The following is a 19012-nucleotide window of genomic DNA, read 5'->3' as shown; positions in this document are numbered from 1 at the left end:
AAGTTCAAAAAAGATTCTTGCATAATAATATATATTAGATATATAATTATTCATAAAATAAATAAGAAAGAAGAATGTTGCAAGCACAACTCCATTCCACTGCATATTTTGATCAGAGGACGTAAACAAGAAAGAACATATTCCCATGCACCATAACCATAAAATAGCATATAAAGAACATGTAATCAATTAACAAAATCCCTAAACATGACAGTATAAATTTTCTCTACTCTTGTAAAAGGACTGTATGCTACTGTCATGTGCTGAATTTAGCTAATCAATTATTTAAGAAACAACATCTACCGTGGATGCACCACACTAACTGAGATTTCATTAAATGACACTAGTTCACTCTTGCTTGATGAAGTGTCACCAACAAGATCTCTCTCAGTGAAGAACCCTGGCATTTTTGGTTGAAGCAATGTGCATTCGCTACTCAGCATCATAAGAACATGCAACATGCTTGGCCTGTCTTCTGGATTCTGTTGAACGCAAAGTAGACCCACATGAATTGCTCTTATGACTCTGGATAAATCGGACGAATTTCTGATGGACGGATCAACTATTTCAGAGCAATTATCTTCTATAAAGAGTTTCCATACCTGTATGTATCCAGTTGTTTAGTTAATACAATAACAACCACAAAGTTTGTCACACCAGGTAGAGTTAGGACATGACTTAGGTGAAGGTACATATATTATTTGATTTGTAAAATAATAAGTATCAACAACAAACAAAAGTTTAGCTTACATGCCCCAGAAGATTAAAGCGATGATTTCTGTTGCTGAACCCTCTATTTCTTTTTCCACTTACTATCTCTAATACAAGCACACCAAAGCTATAAACATCAGACTTCGTTGAGAAAATTCCATCAATTAGGTACTCTGGTGATACATAACCACTACAAACATCAACATACAATGATACAAGTAAACAGCTTCAGCACAAGGTTTATGTTAATTATATATATTAACATGTTAAGTAATCAAGTACTTACTAAGTTCCAACAATTGTTGTTGTGTTTGCTTCATTTTCATTTCCAATAAAGCTTCTGGCTAGTCCAAAATCAGAGATTTTGGCATTCATTTCATCATCTAGCAGAATATTGCTAGCCTTGAGATCTCTATGAACTATTCTATGTCTTGAATCTTGATGGAGATAGAGAACGCCCCGTGCAATCCCAATGATAAAAAGGAAACGCTGAGACCAAACTAGTTGCATGCTTCTCTCTTTATCTTTTATATATAAAAAGAAAGAAATGCTGAGTTTCAGATTAAAGTAGTCTTTGTAGCTCAAATTTTAAGTATTTTCTTATAGGGGAACGACCACCAATGTTTTAGAAGAAACTGTATTGCCCGAAAAATTTTACAAGCATGAGACATGGAAATAAGGATACATACAAAATTATGTTGGACACAAATATAGACATTGTGTCCTGAGATACTAAATTATGAATCTGATGTCATTTTTGACAAGAAGAATATAAAGACACTAGTAACAGAAATTTATTTTTTTCATAATCTGTCCTATCTTATATTTTATTTATAACCAAATAAAATACACAAATACTAATTTGGTGTTTCTGCCTTTTATGTCTTATTTTCAGTGTCTTATCTTGTTCTGCTCTCATTCAGTTATTTTAACTAAATGTTATGGTAGAGAAATATAGAAGATCTATTACCCAAACTAGAAAATAATTAATAGTAAATAAATCAAAACTAGGAAAGGATCAACTTAGAAACAAACCAAATATGAAGTAGTCCAAGCTTTTATTTGGCATATATTCATAGACCAGCATTCTTTCTTCTGCTTGAATGCAACACCCTAGAAGCTTCACCAAATTCCTATGCTGAAGTTTGACTACATTCAACACTTCACTTTTGAACTCTTGAAGACCTTGTCTAGAATTTACCGAGAGCCTCTTAACTGCTATTTCTCTTCCATCTCTCAGCATACCCTAAATATTGCAGTATTTGATGTGAACATCCACTTTTAAGTTCATACTACTAAGTATAAAGCACTAGTCATTTTGTCTGATATATAATATACTACCTGATAAACAGTTCCAAAACCACCTTTTCCTAGTATGTTACTGGTGGAGAAGTTATTGGTTGCAGCAATAAGTGTAGCCATATCAAACAATGGTAGTTCTAGTTCTTCCTCCTGATGCTCTTGTATTACATGTGCATATCTTTCTGGACTGTCTCTCATGTTTCCTGCAAAGCAGTAAGCATTAAGAAAAGAACAAATATAGCATGGCTGCAGGAAAATGAAGAAATCTGCTAACTAGATTTTCTCATGCCTCTTAAAATATGTTGCTAGATTATCCTGTTTCTAGAGTCTCCATTTTCCCCTAATGTCTTAATGTTATTGCAAATTTACCTCAAATTCATATATAGGTTAATTTTCTATTAACTAATCGATTAATTGAGAAACCATGAAACTCAACAGCTTTACTTATTAGAAAAAATCAATGAGGCTGCAGAAGTGACTTACCATAGTTTATCTGCTGCTTCTTTCTTCTGTATAGGGTGAAGGATAGGCATAGGATCAAAATTCCTACAGATATGACTGTGATGGAAGCAATAATCTGCAGCTTCCTGATCTTGGATTTATGTGATGACTTCTTAATTTCATCTAGGAAAAATATAATTAACAATTAAAATGTACATCTAAGAAAACAATGCAAAAAGAAAAACAGAAAGAAGGAACTTGTTAAATTGTAAGATGAACTTCTATACCTATATCTTTCCTTGACATTCTGACAAAAAGATCTTGCTGTGGATCACTCAGAACTCTAATATCTATCAGCTCATCGTACCAGAATAAACACCCTCTTCCTCCATTCCTGATATCCAAGGAAGCATAAGCCGTGCAGGAACAATTCTTCATGCATAAATTAGCACACTCCTCAAGACTCATGCTATTATTTAACCCTGATGCTCTTTGTGTGTTTGGTAACTTCAAACCAGACAACTGTACAAATCCATCATCCTGGCAATTCAATTTATTGATTCGAACACAACCATCAGACCAATCCGTCTGATTCCATTCATTCTTCAGGGACTTTAGGTTCAAATCCTGTCAATAAGCAACCACATACAGGGGAATTGGCTACATTACAGATACCATATGCTCCACATTTACCATAATCATCACAGATATCAGTTGGTAATGTTAGATAGACACTCCAACTCTTATTCGTAACACTCCACACATAACGAATCATTGATCCGTCTGCGGTTAGCACAAACCTTGAATATACAGCGCTATTCTCAAGCTCATACGAGTAATATATCTCTTCCTTGTTGTAAACAAAGTAATAGGTGTATATAGTATTATGTTTTAACTGGGGAATTCCGCCGAACCGAACACCGTTCCAAGATCCACTACTATATGTCATGGATTGGCCATCTTTTGTACATAATTGAGGATATCCAACACTATTAAGCTGATGAGTATAGCTACCTTCAGAAGGGTCATCAGAACTAATCGGCGATATTAGGTACCTTGTAAGGCCTGTAGTTAAGTCACTTCCCAGTTTCATCCCCGGCAGTAGCGTGTTATAAGGGTAATCAAAACTCTGCCAAATAAAACTCTTCAAATCATCATCATTGCTCCCATCTTCCTTCACAATGAGATTCCCTGAATCCAAAAGCACCGCAACCGGCCGCTGTGCGAATCTTGATAAGTCGGAATGCCAAATGATGGTATTGTTATGACTATAAAGAGCAAGAGTTCCATTGCCAGTGATCTTCAAGACCCCGGATGAGTCATTAAGTGGAGTGTTTCTATTGGCAATCCATACTATTGTCCTAGATGGCACTTTACTGTACCATATTCCAACGTAACGGTTCTTGGAACTTTCTGGGATACTGCAGAATCCAGCTACAAAGGTTCCACCGGCTGAAACCATGGTGTCACCATCAGTGAGGGACTGTGTAATAGTAATGCTTTCTATGGCAGTGGAAACGGCTATATCATGCAGGAATAAGAAGCACAACAGAAGCAAGGTGAACGTTTCCATTGTGTTGTTTTGCTTTATTATTATTATAGCTTACTTGGTAATAGTGCTCTTTTTTAGAGGAATTAGTAGATAAAGAACTAGAATAGATGCAAGCACGCAATAGTTGACATTCTTAGTCTATAGCGGGTGTTCGAATCTTCTATTTCAAAAATACAAATAAGTATGGAAAATGTGAAAGATCAAGCAAAAGCCAAGAAATTATAGTGTTGCCTTATATGATTTATGGACCCAAGAAAGTTCCATGAGGAGTTGAAGCAACCAATAACAGTATATCTTAACCGAAATTGAAAAGTAGGCATGGCTTGTGATTATGACCGTTGACCAATGACTTTTTTGTATCCACATAATGATTGATTCCTCGCTGATTTTAGGCACTTTGATTAGATGAGATAGAATTTCAGTTTTTCTATGCTCAAGGTGACAATCAAACCATCAAACACTTGGTTAAGGCCTTAAGGGAGGCTCAACAATACTCCCCAGGTTTGACCAATGAAAACTAAACCATTTCAATTATTCAAGCTGATTTAATTTATTAACCATATTCGAGTACGACGGAAGTTAAGAAAATGACCGGAGAAATTCAATTGGATGATAATTATATTTATGGGTATTTTACTCTAGGCGAATGCTAATGGAATTCGAAAAAAATAAGGAATGCAGCATTTTTTGAATTCTAAAACAAAAATTTTAAATCCTAAAATTCTGAACTCTTAATCTTAAGCTCTAATTCTAAATTCTAAATCTGAATTACTGATATAAAATATAACAAATAGAGAGTCAAGATTTATTTAATTAAAAAAGAGAACAATACTTGTTATTTAATTAAAATATAACAAATCTGAAGAAGCATTGAAGGATAAACTTTTACTCTAAGAAGAATTTTTCATTTTCTACTTTTATTTTTTAATTCATTGTTGCTCTCATATCCTTCACAATGAGGGTCCCAATTCACGTATCACATATTTAATTAATAGAATTTGGATCTTCTAAATTTTAAATATATACTTTAGAGGGTAAAGTGTGATCTTCTATCTTTGAATGGTTTCTCTCTCATATTTATTCTTGGTTCCACTTATAAAATAAATGGTGAGAGATCACAATTTATTCTCTAAGGTGAAATTCAAACATTAGAAAATCCAAATCTTAATTAATAAACTGGTAGATTAATTGGCATTACCGTTAATCTATTTATAATATATAAAAGCTGATACCAACTCTCTCCATAATGAGTTTAAGTCATCTTTTCTTTACTAATAATGTCATTTCAGCAATTCTAATGACTTGACAAAAGATGAAAATCAACCAATCACGATTTAATAAAATATTTTTAAAAATTTAAAACAAAAAACTCTTATTTATTATTATTCAATTGAAACATCAAATACTAATTAAATGCAATAAACATACATTAAAAGTGTCATAATAATAATAATTATAAAAAATTTCAATTACAAATATTCAAATTCCACAACTTATACATATTAAGACTCTTACTACTCTTCATTTCTTAATCTCTCGTACTAATTGTCAAAAATTTCTTAAATTTAATATAACATTTTTATATGTTTTTCATTCTCATTCATTTATCTATTTATCTATTTATAATATATAAAAGGTGATACTAACTCTCTCCACAATAAGTTTAAGTCATCTTTTCTTTACTAATGATGCCACATCAATAATTTTAATAACTTGGCAAAAGATGAAAATCAACCCATCACTTTTTAGTAAAATATTTTAAAAAAATTAAAAGAAAAAACTCTTATCTATTATTATTCAATTGAAACATCAAGTACTAATTAAATGCAATAAACATACATTAAAAGTGTCATAATAATAATAATTATAAAAAATTTCAGTTACAAATATTCAAATTCTACAACTTATACATATTAAGACTCTTACTACTCTTCATTTCTTAATCTCTCATACTAATTGTCAAAAATTATCTTATTGATGGGGATACTTTCTCTGATTGCCTTGTTTATTCGAGAGCAACTAAGCAAAATTAATGAGAAAGAAGGCACAAAGAACAACCACCAAGCCTGTCTTGATTTAGTGCAGACCGCTTATGCAAATGGAGCATCTACTAATGACCACCAGCCTGTCTTGGTATAGTATAGTGCTGTCACATACCTACCTATATACCTCAGTTCCTATATTAATACTAATTTTAGTCTTTTATGTTGGCGTTTTCTCAAAGGTGTTACTGCTGTAATTTTATTTTATTTTCTCTCTTACATTAGTTCATATTGCAAATCTTTGATCCAAGTCATTGGGCACATGTTACCTCTCATATTAGAATTTGAATCCAAATTTTGTAAAGGAAGAAAAAAACTAATTTGAATCCAAGTCATTTTTCGAAATCTATTTATAATATGTTCTCTAAAATATTTTTAATATAATATTTATTAAAATTAAAATATACTATATAATATAAATAATCTACCTCTTCGCGCATTACGCGGATCTCACTCTAGTTTATATATAAACCAATGATATGATGACTTTACTTATTTTCAAATTTAAATTAAATTTATTCTAACCAAAGATACATCAAATTAGTATAATCATTAATCAATGTCATCTAGCATGTACTGAGTTAGCTAATCATGTTCTGATTTATGAAACAGCATCTACCTTGGATGCAGCTCACTAATTGTGACTTCATTAATTGACACTACTTTAGTGTTGCCTGATGAAGAAGTGTCACCAACAGGATCTCTCTCAGTAAAGAAGCCCGGCATTTTCGGTTGAGGCAGTGGCCATTCACTACTCAACATCATAAGCGCATGTGACATGCTTGGCCTATCCTCTGGACTTCTTTGGACGCATAGTAGACCAACATGAATCGCTCTTATGACTCCACATAAATTCGATGCGTCGTCATCTCTGATTGATCCATCAACTATTTCTAAACACTTACCATCTATGAAGAGAGTCCAAACCTGAATTAGGTGAAGGTATATATATTATTTGGCTAGTAACAAAAAATTAAATATATACAAGATAAGTCAAGCTTAATTACATGTCCGAGAAGATTAAAACCATGATTTTTATTGTTGAAGCCTCTATTTCTCTTTCCAGTAACTATCTCTAACACCAGCACTCCAAAGCTATAGACATCAGATTTTGTTGAGAATATTCCATCGATAAGGTACTCTGGAGATAGATAGCCACTACATATAATAAAAACATACAAAGTCAAATAATGGTAAAAAGAAAATATTATCTTGCTAACTTGCTGTACACATGTTAATATGTCATGTAATCAACTACTTACTAGGTTCCGACAACAGTTGCCGTGTTTGCTTCATTTTCATTTCCTACAAGGGTTCTGGCTAGTCCAAAGTCAGAGATTTTCGCATTTATTTCCTCATCTAACAAAACATTGCCAGCCTTAAGATCTCTATGGACTATTCTATGCCTTGAATCTTGATGGAGGTAGAGAAGGCCTCGTGCAATCCCAATGATAATAATGAACCGCTTAGGCCAGTCTAATATCTTGCCTCTCTCTTCATCTTTTTCAAAGAAAAGAGTTAGAGTGATTTTCTTGTGAGATAAACCATAAGTATCTATTATGCATAGTCCCAAGCTAGAACATAATCAATTAGTAAATAAAACAAAAGTATCAAGCAGAAGCAAACCAAATATGAAGTAGTCCAAGCTTTTATTTGGCATAAACTCATAGACTAGAATCCTCTCCTCTGCTTGAATGCAACATCCTAGAAGCCTCACCAAATTCCTGTGCTGAAGTTTGACTACATGCATAACTTCACTTTTGAACTCTTGAAGACCTTGTCTAGAATCTTCTGAAAGCCTCTTAACTGCTATTTCTCTTCCATCTTCCAACACACCCTGTTAAAATAATGTAACATGGAACATAATATTTATTTTTTTGTGAATATCCACTTCTAGAAGCAACATGCTTATAGTGTATATAATGGTAAATTTGATTACAGCCAGCAGTTATCAGATGAAGATTAAGGAAAGTTAAACCAGATAAATGGTAGCACCTTTGGTTCTAGATGCAATTGTCTTTCTTATATTGAAGGGACGGTGCGGTGCACAAGCATCCCGCGTTAACACAGGGTCCTGAGAAGGGTCGCACCCAAAGGGCGTAATATAGACAAACTTACCTGATAATTACATATCAGTGGCTGCTTCCACAGCTTGAACCTGTGGTCTTGTGAATAACCCCCCTTCTTAAACATATTGTCTTAATTGTTTTTATGCTAATCTTAATTCAATACCAAATGCAGAATCATGAATATAGATTCAGTACAGACACAAAAGAGTGACTCTTTCAAATAATGTACTTATTTGGCCATAGCACCTATCTCAACAAATCAAAATTCCCTACCATGCTGCTAATATCCCGATTTGAGCATCTATGACTAAGTATTAACCTTGTAAACAGCTTCAAAACCGCCTTTTCCCAATATATTATTGGCGGAGAAGTTGTTGGTTGCAGAAATAAGTGTAGCTGTTGAGAATAAGAAGTATGACCACAATCCAATCAATCATGTGTCAAATAATTTGTTGTTGTTATTATATTAAAATTTTAATATAATAAGGTCCTTGATTAAATTTTGAGATTTATCATTGTGATAGTGATCATAATATTGAGAGATAAATCTTTTATAATTTAATCTAAATTGTTCTTGGTCATAGGATTATTAAAAAGGACATTAATAATCTGGAAAGATCAATATATATATAATGGTCTTCATTGGATGAAGATTAATAGATCTTATTTATTAAATTATATATATAGATGGTGCATATAGAGATATGACCATTGAATTGACTCACTCTGAGAAATCCTAATGGTTATAATTACTGCATATTTGTCAATAGGATATTCTCAAGATGAACATAGTAATAGAGTTTCCTTTGACCTGCGACTATCATAGTAATTAACAATGTATTTATTATACTTTGATTCCGGACACCTAATACCCTAGGGTGCTAGTTGAATGGATATTGAGTATGATTTAAATACTTGTAGAATTAATGATTAGTCAATAAGGAATCCGTCAACTCTCGGTAAAGAGTTTGAGCTCTATGATTATAATGACTGAGATGAATAAAACATTGGCCAAGGGGATTGAATGAATGAAGAAATGAGTTTCTTAGGTCATTAACAGTTCATTATAATAATGGTAACAAGTTAGAGTTTGACAATTAAACCATACTCTAAAGGTTAACCATGAGCTGGAAAGATGGAAGGAATTATACTTTGTTCTTCTAAGGTTCTTAGTAAAAATATATTACTTCATACTATCGGGTCGTTGAGGAGTGTTGCTAGACGCCAACCTTGATTAGTAAATTTAGTATGACTAATTTACTACCCGCTTAGTATTGAACCTATGGGGTCACACACTAACGAGTGTTCTAATCTTTCAATGTTAATTATTTTTTATTGTTATGATTTTAATCAAATTTTATTTGATTTTTTTTAATCATGACTTTGAAACGCTACTTTAAAGGAATAAAAATATTTTATTTTTATATATACTGAAGGATTACTATGTGTTCATAACACGCAGCGGAAGAAAAAAAATAATCCTTAAAGATCTATTTTGTGCTTAAACTTTATTCCAATAATATAATAATATATAGATCAGATCTAAATACCTTTATACGCTTTAGTAAAAATCACTTTCTCCTTCGATGGTACGAAGGTACTATGCGTATCCACACCGAGACCAACCTTTGCTGTCAACTCCTTGACCAATGGACATCTGATCTAAATTGAGAAACCTCTTGCAACTCTTTGCACGCCATAAAATTCTTCTCCAAGAATCAGGCTCACATATGTTTATGTGTGTAGAGGTAAAGGAATAAAACTCTTGTTATTCTCTCCTTTTTTTTTCACCATGTTCCTCTACTATTGGCATACATATATATAGTATGAGATTTGTTACTGATTTTAAATTTGATTCTCAATTCAAATAAATTTAAATCATATCTTTAAATTCCAAATCTGAATCCTTCAAATTTTATGAATCATATCATAACAATTTAAAACATAATCGATTTGGATCTCATCCAAATTTATAATTCAAATTTAGAAATAGAATAACTAATTATTCTCAAATCTCATTTAATATTCTCAATTATCATACTATTATTATATTCTTGGTACTAGCAAAGAATATAATAATATTCCATTTGAATTAATATAATTATTTATTTGATTAAATCAAAATAATAATTAAATAATTCTACAACAAAGATTAGAACACTCGTTAGTGTGTGACCCCATAGGTTCAATACTAAGCGGGTAGTAAATTAGTCATACTAAATTTACTAATCAAGGTTGGCGTCTAGCAACACTCCTCAACAGTAGCCATATCAAAATATGGTAGATCTAGTTCTTCCTCCTGATGCTCTTCTGGGTTGCCTCTCATGTTCCCTGCAAAAGAAGCATTGTGCAATGACCAAATGAAACAAGAAAATCACAAAATCTATAGGTTAATACAATGTTTGAACAGTTTAAGAGAGACCAAAATCAAGCAGGTTCAAAAAATACATTCTATCGTTTGAATCCGACTTAATTGATGAAGGACCAAACAACACATACTTGAAATTCTAAAAGCTTTTACTCAATAGAAGAATCACAAGAACATAAAGAAATGACTTACTATAGTTTTTCTGGTTTTTCTTTCTTCTATACAGGATCAAGGAAATGCATAGGATCATCATCATTCCTATAAATAAGACTGAGCTGCAAACAATAATCTGCATCTTCGGGATATCAGATCCACCCTTTGATTTTTCATCTTCATCTAGGAAAAATACCATTAAACAGGAAATATGCAATTTAGAAAACAATACACAAAAGAAAATAGAAGGAAGGAACATCCAAGTTGGGATATAATCAATCATCTACCTGAATCTTTCTTGGACATTCTAACATAAAGATCTTGTTGTGGATCACTCAGCACTCTAATATCTATCAGCTCATCATGCCACATTAAACACCCACTTGCCCCTTTGCTGATATCCAATGCAGCATAAGCCATGCAGGAGCAATTTTTCAGGCAGAACTTCGCGTACTCGTCAAGACTCATGCTAGTATTTAACCATGATGCTTTCTGTGTATCAGGCAGCTTCAGACCAGTAAACTTTTTGAATCCATCTCCATGGCAACTTAGCGGATTACTTCTAATACAACCATTATACCAATCTGCCTGATTCCATTCTTCAGGGACTTTAGGTACAGTTCCGCTCAAGCAATCACATGGAGGGGAGTTGTCTATATTACATTTACCATATGGTCCACATTTACCATAACTATCACAGATATCATTTGGCAATGTTAGGTAGGGTGTCCAACTTTGATTCCTCAAACTCCAAACATAACGTGTCATGATTCCATTCGCAGATAGCACAAATCTTGAATACATTGAGCTATTAAGAAGCTCAAATGTATAATATATCTCTTCCTTACTGTAAACAAAGTAGTAGTGGTATATAGTATTCTGTTTTAACCGGGGAATTCCACCAAATCGAAGACCATTCCAGGATCCACTAGAAAAGGACTTGGATTCACCGTTTCTTATACATAATTCTGGATATCCAACAATATCAAGCTGAAAAGTATAGTTACCTTTAGATTGATCATCGGGGCTAATTTGAGATGTTAAGTACCTATTCAAGCCTGTACTTAAGTCGCTTCCGAACTTCATCCCTGGCAGCATTGTGTCAAAAGGGTAATCGAAACTCTGCCAAAGAAAGCTTTTTAAGTCATTGTTGTTGCTCCCATATTCCTTCACAATGAGGTTCCCTGAATCCAAAAGCACTGCAACCGGTCGCTGAACGAATCTTGACGAGTTGGAATGCCAAATGATGGCATTGTTATGACTATGAAGAGCAAGAATTCCTTTGTCAGTGATCTTCAAGATTCCAAATGAGTCATTAAGTGGAGTGTTTCTGTTGGCAACCCATGCCACTGTCCTAGTTGGCACTTTATAGTACCATATTCCAAGGTAACGGTTCATGGAACTTTCTGGTATACCGAAGAATCCAAGTGCAAAGTTTGCATCAGCTGAAAGCATGGTGTCACCATCAGTGAGGTACTGTGTAGTACTAATAGTGTCTATGATTGTAGAAATAGCTGTATGATGCAGCAATGAGAAGCATAACAGAAGCAAGGTGAACCGTTCCATTATTATTTTGATGTATTTTGTTTTAATTTTTGTAGCTTTAGTTGGTAATAAAGCTGTTAAAGTTTGAGGATTTATAGATAAAGAACCAGAAGTTGAAATGCAAGTACAGGGCAGTCTATAGTGACAGTTGGAAAATTTTCTTTATAGCTAGAAATCCCATATGTGAATATGTGAATTATAAAGCAAAAGCCAAGGAACCTCTACGTAGATTTCTGTGGTCTTTATTTAGCTTAGCAATTGTGATTTATGACAGGAATTATTGTTCCAGTGAGACATCGTCCATGTCAACATTATATTAGTAATCTTAGCGCGTTCTTTTACCGAGTTCATTTATATCTTTATCAAAATTAGAATGAGATCCGCGCAATGCGTGGAGTGATAAATTAATGATAGTATATTGATAATTATCAGTGGCTAAGAGAAGGGGAGTTAAATCTTAGCTACATTTTCTGCTGAATATTATTTTTGCTTTCTTAAAGAAATTTAGTAGATATTTTTATTTTTGTCTCGTGGTCAGCTGAGAGACATTTTCATTTTTGTCTCCTGAGTAACAGAAACAGAAAAGTAGTAGAGAAGAAAAAATAACATCCAGATATATCTTGGTTCAACTACTAGGTGCAATGTAGCCTACATCCAGTTTCCATTACAATAGTGATGGAATTTCACTATCTTTAACAGATTACAAACACCAATTCTTTTCCTAAGATCTACCAAATCCTATTTAGGACAAATCCAGATTCTAAATCCAATCTGAATTTGACTAGGACTCAAATCTAGCTTTCAACAGCAAAGTGCTAACCCAACTTGTAAGGGAATCCCCACAGGATCATGAAATAAAATAGAAAGATGTACAAAACAAACCCGAGACATCTTATGACTTTTTCTCAATGTTTAATTCATTGCCTTTTGCCTCTTATTGACTTTTTCTTATAAATCTCACCATGTTTTTAGAATGAGACTCAAACAAATCAAAACAGAGAAAAAGAAAATACTAAATGAACAACATGAAGGAGAAGAATTCTAACAGGTCGGGTAGCTATGAGAGTTAACTCTGTGCTTTTCACTTACTCTCCTTGTCTTCAATCCTAGGCCGTTCACCCTAAAATATAGAAGAGTGAAGCTTCCAAGGTTGAGTCACGTTCAACCCTAACACTATCTTCTTCTCCAACATCAGAGATAGCAGCGGCTTCAATAGAGAAGAAAGAGAAGGCCGAGACTCTTGCATGCATGTCATCTCTTTTCTTTCATCCTTTTTCTTCGAGCTTCTTCAATCTTAACTATTGAGCTTGACTTTGTTCCCAAGTTTTGATTCTGACCGTTGATGTGCTTATAACCCAAGATGGCTTTACGTTCTCCATTGTTGCTTCTTCCATGCTTGAGACCTTGAAGCTTTCTTCTTGATTCCTCGTCGTAGCACAAATGAAGAAAATTTTTTTTGATATGCTTTGATCGAGAGAGAGTAGCTACTTAGTTGCAGTCCTTTTTCTTTGCTTTGATTTGGTGTAAGAACCGGCTTAATCGCTTTAATAAAATAATAATTTTAACTGCTCAAAATAGGTTCAAAAATACAGAAATGATATTTTAAAAATAAAAAAGTGAAATTTGAATTCAATAAAATTTTCTGAGTGGGAAAATGTATCTTTTGCGAAATTTTTTTATAAAAATGCGTACCGATGCTTAAACTGGCGATATCGGCTCTAGTTTGTCCGGTACCGTATATTTTGGAAAATAAGATTTAAAAAAAATTGAACTTATTGTTTTGAAAGGACAAAAATGATTTAGAATTGAAAATCGAACACTAATCTTAAAGGTTTTGACCCAAAGTGGGACAAACGAGCTAAAAACGCTAACGAATTAGACCGGACCCAAACCGGGTCCAAGGCCCAACATATATATGTATGTTTAATGAGCTTTCAGCTCATTTTTGCCCTAAACCAAAGAAAGGGGCGCAGCTTTGAGAGAGAAGAGAGCAAAAGAGTTTTGTCACTATTCACAATCAACTTCCGGTGACCATAACTTGAGCTACGGAGCTCCGATTGGTGAGTCATTTGCGGCCACGCGAAGCTCTTGTCGAGCTCTTTGTTTCTATCTAAACAAAGTGGTAAGATTTTCGAAATCCATATTCTAGTTTTCTGCCCTAAGTGATTTTGCGTTTTTACGTTTGGTTTTTTAGTAGATTTTGTGATTTTGTTTGTTTAGGGGTGATCTAGCATTGGAATATTGTTGAGTTTTGCCCCTAATCTTGTTGGGTAAGATAAGGTCTCACTAAACCCTTGTGTTTAGTTATTTTTGTGAACCCTAGGTTTGATGTTGGTATGTTGTATGATGTTAGATTGAGTTTTGGTGTTTGTTGGAGTTGGTTTGAGGCTTTGGATCGAGCTTGGTGGCTTCGTTTTGGTGTTTGGTGTATTTTGGGAATCGGCCAAGGTATGGTTTAGGTTTCTTTTATGCAATATATAATGTTTCTGGACACTTAGGCTAGTCGACTCTAAGATAGGTTTGAATGATGTTGGTGCATAATTAATTATATGTGAATTTATGTTTGATGATGAGAAGGATGATATGGAGTGTTGGAATGTGTGAATTATTAATTATGATGATAATATGATGAGTATTGGTGTTGTTTGTAATTATGATAATTGATGAAGGATATTGTTGAATTATGATGTTGTTGTTGGTGAATGGCGTTGATTATTGAGATTGAACTTGAATAATAAGAATTATGAGGATTTATGATAAGATATGATGAGTAAATTGTGCAAATTATTGATGATTGAGATCTTGAGTTGGAAATTGTTGATTTTGTCGAAGTATGGTGGAAGTATTGGGTGAAATAGAGGTTGAGTTGATTAAAATACAATGGAATAGCAAAGTATAGTATGTGGTAGTGTTTTGTGATGGATTGGGTATGTTTTGGTTTGGTTTGATTGTGAATTTTAGAAGTTTGAGAACCTAGCAAATTTTTGGTAAAAATAAGTTTTTGGTGAATTTTGACGGATCATAACTTGAACCTCTGTTTTCGATATTAATTGAAATTTATCTTAAATTAAAGTTCATTTAAAGATCTTTAAATTGATATAAAGTTTGATTAAAATAGATTTTTGTAGAGGAAGTTATGAACGTTTAAAATTTGGTGTTTAAAACTGATTTCTGCAACTTTACAGAATTTTGCAAATTTGGGATGGCATGCGTACGCGAGCATCCCCATACGCGGGTGTGCGTCTCTGCCAGGCCCTCATGTGTACGCGACCCTATGCATGCATACACGAAATGGTCAAATTTTCGTTTATGCGTACGCAGACGTACCTTTTTCAACATGTGCGTACGCACGATAGGGGTATGCGTACGTACAGCCCCTGTTTTACTGAAAAATAATTTTTCTTCGTTTTTCATGGATTCTCTAGCTTTCCAAACTTCTTTATCTACTGTTTAAGATTGCTAACTAGTAATTAGACCTTAAAACTAATAGAGATGGGTTAGTGAGTTAAATTGATAATTTTCTGCATGAGTTTGGAAGATGGAGACTTAGGTTTCTGAAGTTGTGGGTGAACTAGCGAAGTGCTTTATTGGTAATGGCTTGAGAACTTGTGAGTGGATGATAACTTGTGAAATTAAGAACTCATGATGGTTATGATGAGTTTGATGGATATTGAAGGAGAGTGTGTCTGACACTATATTCTTGGAATGTTGAGACTTGAGAATTGAAAGTGGATTGAGATGAGAAAATAGTGATGACTGATGATGATTTGAGGTTGATGGACTTGTTGGATGTGGAAAGTGTGCCAGGCACTATATCCTTGGAATGATAGTGTGCCGGGCATTATATTCCTAGAACGATTTATGATGAAACATATGTTGTTGTTTTCCTTCTCTGTCGCACGAGTGTGCCAGACACTATATCCTTGGAGCATGCAAGTGTGCCAGGCACTATATCCTCGAAACAATACAAAAGCGTGCTAGGCGCTATATCCTCGGACGTGGCTTGAAAGGCGATATCCGAAAGGATGTGTCAGGTTGACATTCATGGACCGACAAGTGATATCACGAGCCAATAGGACAGGCATTCATCATATGCATCTCTTATGTACTTAATTGCTTTGAATACTTGCAGTTTGCCCAAATGTATGATATACCTACTTGCTTCCTGTTTTACTTGCTGTATATGTATATTACTTGTGAATTACTTGTTTGCATATACTTGTATTTGTCTGGTGTTGAGGAGGATCAGAAGGTGGTGGCGACAGGATTACTTGGAGGTTAGGTTGGCGAAGGCTGTGGGATACAGCGGTATGGTTTGGTATTAGTTAGAAATCCCCTAAGCTAGATAACCATGTTTACTTGTTTATGGTTTAAGTTATTTATCTTTGTTAAACTTGAATATCTGTATCGATGTGAAGTTCTAGAATTGCCTTTGGCGTCCTGGAACCTTACGTCATATATATTGGGCACTGTTATCACACTGAGAACCTCCGGTTCTCATACCATATATTATTGTTGCTTTTCAGATGCAGGTCGTAACCTACCTCGGTGAGTTGCGGGATGGTGACATAGCAGAGGATTTTTTGCTATCTTTTTGTATTTTGATTATTATGTTGTAGTTCTCTCATCTTTTGTGTATTTAACTTGTTGCCTTAGAGGCTTCAATTCTGAAATCTTTGAGAGATAGGTTGTTGCTGTTTTAAACTTCAAAATTCTGTTGTATTCAGTTTGACTAACCCGCCTAAACTCCGCAGGCAATGACTAGTTCTCTTTCATATATCGTACTTATATATATATCTTGTTTATTTTAATTATTACCTTGTGTATCTTGGGGCTATCTACAAGGTTTTATATATATTATGTCTTGTTTTGTTCGTACCTACGCATTTAGTTATCGTGTGTGAATGCTTCACGTTTTGTAATTCTGCTTTATGCGACTTGAGCTTTTGTTCCTTCATCAGGCTTCTAGTTATATAAATTCTTGAATATATATACTATAATATGAGTTTTAGAACTGTCGTGACACTTTGTTATCCTTTGCTTTATGGTTAGAGGTAAGACTTAGGGTAACGGAATGTTACATTTGGCAACAAGCTTTTTGCCTTCCATGTCTCTATAGCCTCTGTACTTTCCCTTTTCTTTCTTTCTTCTTTTTGGATGAATGAGTTATGTGAACAAAGCAAGAGAGAGGAGAGAGAAGAGAGAAAAACTTTCGGTGGAAGTTTTAAAGAAATTAAATTGAATTGAATTTGAAGTTTCAGTTACCAAAGGATGGAGTGACCGAATGAAGCTTGGTCTCTTGGGTCCCTTACTTTAATTCATCAAGTTTGGTTCATGAGCTTGTGATTGGGTTTGTCTTTTCCTCCTTAATTTCAAGGTTCAGCCACTAATGTAACACCCTACCATACAAAGTCTTATGCTTAAGTCATAATTCAGAGATGGCAAGGTATTACGACCTCTAAAACAAAAATCTAGTACGAATAGTAGTATGAATGATTGATTATAACTAGGAGCCTTTGCAAAAAAAGGGGTAAACAAAAACCGTAACTCGAACGCGCAACACTCCGATCGATAATGTAACGAGCAAAGAATAAGCTAACGCAAGATCATATATATAAGGAGTGTCAAAAACGGGAATATTAAGACTCAAAATCCGGCTGCGAAGATAACCGGTCCGAGCATAATAATATATACATATAATAAAATAAGGAAACCCCAAAGGGACACAAATACTGCGTGGATGGCGCTTCCTGGAAGAACGGCGCGTACGCGCCAAGTGCGCCTACGCGCAGGGGGTCATTCTGCTAAAAATTTTCTAAGTTAAAAACTGCAGAATACACAAACTCAACCCCCAATCTTCCGACGGTCATAACTCTCTCATTTTAAATCATTTTTCACCCGTTCTTCGAACGGCATGGACATCCCGGATCCAATTTCATTTCTAAATAGATTTGGCACAAATCAGAGATCCGTAGTCCAAGTTATGTCCCGTCAAAATATGTCCAAAAACCATGTTTTCATTCAAAATCACAAAGTGCCATTTTCAAAACAAGCCACTTTCAACTCTTTTCAAAATCAATCAAAACATGCCAATTTCAACCCTTCTCTTTGAAATCATTCAAAATATACCAAAATCAACAACAAGCCATCCTCAACTCACACATTGACATTTTACCAAAATTCCCAAAACCACATCCAACCATTTTAACACTTCTCTATCAAATGGCTAAAGGACAAACACAATATCATGTCATACATCCTTTCTCATCCCAATTTCCAACAATACCATTTCTAATCAACAATCACTATACATAATCAACATCATACTCACTATCAACATGGTACCACCCACCAATTCAACCTTAATCATCAATCAAGCATATATCACAACATGCATTTCTTATATATCACACAATCAAGGCATCAATATTCATAATCACATATATGAACACATCATATATCTCAACCATTCAACAACACTAACAATTCAATGCCTATCTTAGGGCCTCTAGCCTAAGTATTTCCTACCACATTACATATTAGATACGGAAAACCGAAACCATACCTTAGCCGATTTCCCAAGCTCAACCGGAGCACTTCCAAACCACTTGTCCACAAGCTCTCAAGGTATCAACACCAAGAACAGATTTTATCACACAAAACCCTCTTCCAAGCTTTCCAAAATCACCAATCAAGCTCCAATATTCACATACACACAACCTAAGCCACAATCATCATACCCATACACAACATCTCAATACCCAAACATCATAAAATCAATAAATTACACTAGGGTTGAGTATCTTACCACACCCAAGGTCCAAGGAGA

At 34.2% G+C, this 19012-nt stretch overlaps 1 protein-coding gene, 1 long non-coding RNA gene and 1 pseudogene across 2 annotated transcripts; all 3 read right to left on the bottom strand.

Annotated features, from left to right (window-relative positions):
• On the bottom strand, positions 1 to 1455 carry LOC110265785. Its single transcript, XR_002352111.1, has 2 exons — positions 751 to 1455; positions 1 to 602 (listed from the first exon to the last, which is right to left on the bottom strand). It is a non-coding gene; the product is annotated as an uncharacterized LOC110265785 (long non-coding RNA).
• On the bottom strand, positions 1727 to 9930 carry LOC107610658 (annotated as a pseudogene).
• LOC110265784 (G-type lectin S-receptor-like serine/threonine-protein kinase At4g27290) lies at positions 10286 to 12315 on the bottom strand. The gene is made up of 3 exons (XM_021109036.1): positions 10926 to 12315; positions 10678 to 10821; positions 10286 to 10448 (listed from the first exon to the last, which is right to left on the bottom strand). The coding sequence occupies exons 1-3, from the start codon at positions 12202 to 12204 to the stop codon at positions 10360 to 10362; spliced, it is 1512 nt and encodes a 503-aa protein (XP_020964695.1). The 5' UTR covers positions 12205 to 12315; the 3' UTR covers positions 10286 to 10359.

This window comes from Arachis ipaensis, chromosome B08, assembly GCF_000816755.2.
Source record: "Arachis ipaensis cultivar K30076 chromosome B08, Araip1.1, whole genome shotgun sequence".
Lineage (NCBI taxonomy): Eukaryota > Viridiplantae > Streptophyta > Magnoliopsida > Fabales > Fabaceae > Arachis > Arachis ipaensis.
This window is presented reverse-complemented; position numbering and strand designations above follow the sequence as displayed.

What these genes read in the sequence shown, in the direction of transcription:
- LOC110265784 (XM_021109036.1), bottom strand. Translation starts at nt 12,204, where the DNA reads ATGGAACGGTTCACCTTGCTTCTGTTATGCTTCTCATTGCTGCATCAT. An exon ending in AATGTCCAAGAAAGATTCAG is followed by an intron (nt 10,822 to 10,925) that starts GTAGATGATTGA and finishes TATTTTTCCTAG; the next exon opens with ATGAAGATGAAAAATCAAAG. An exon ending in GAAAAACCAGAAAAACTATA is followed by an intron (nt 10,449 to 10,677) that starts GTAAGTCATTTC and finishes CTTCTTTTGCAG; the next exon opens with GGAACATGAGAGGCAACCCA.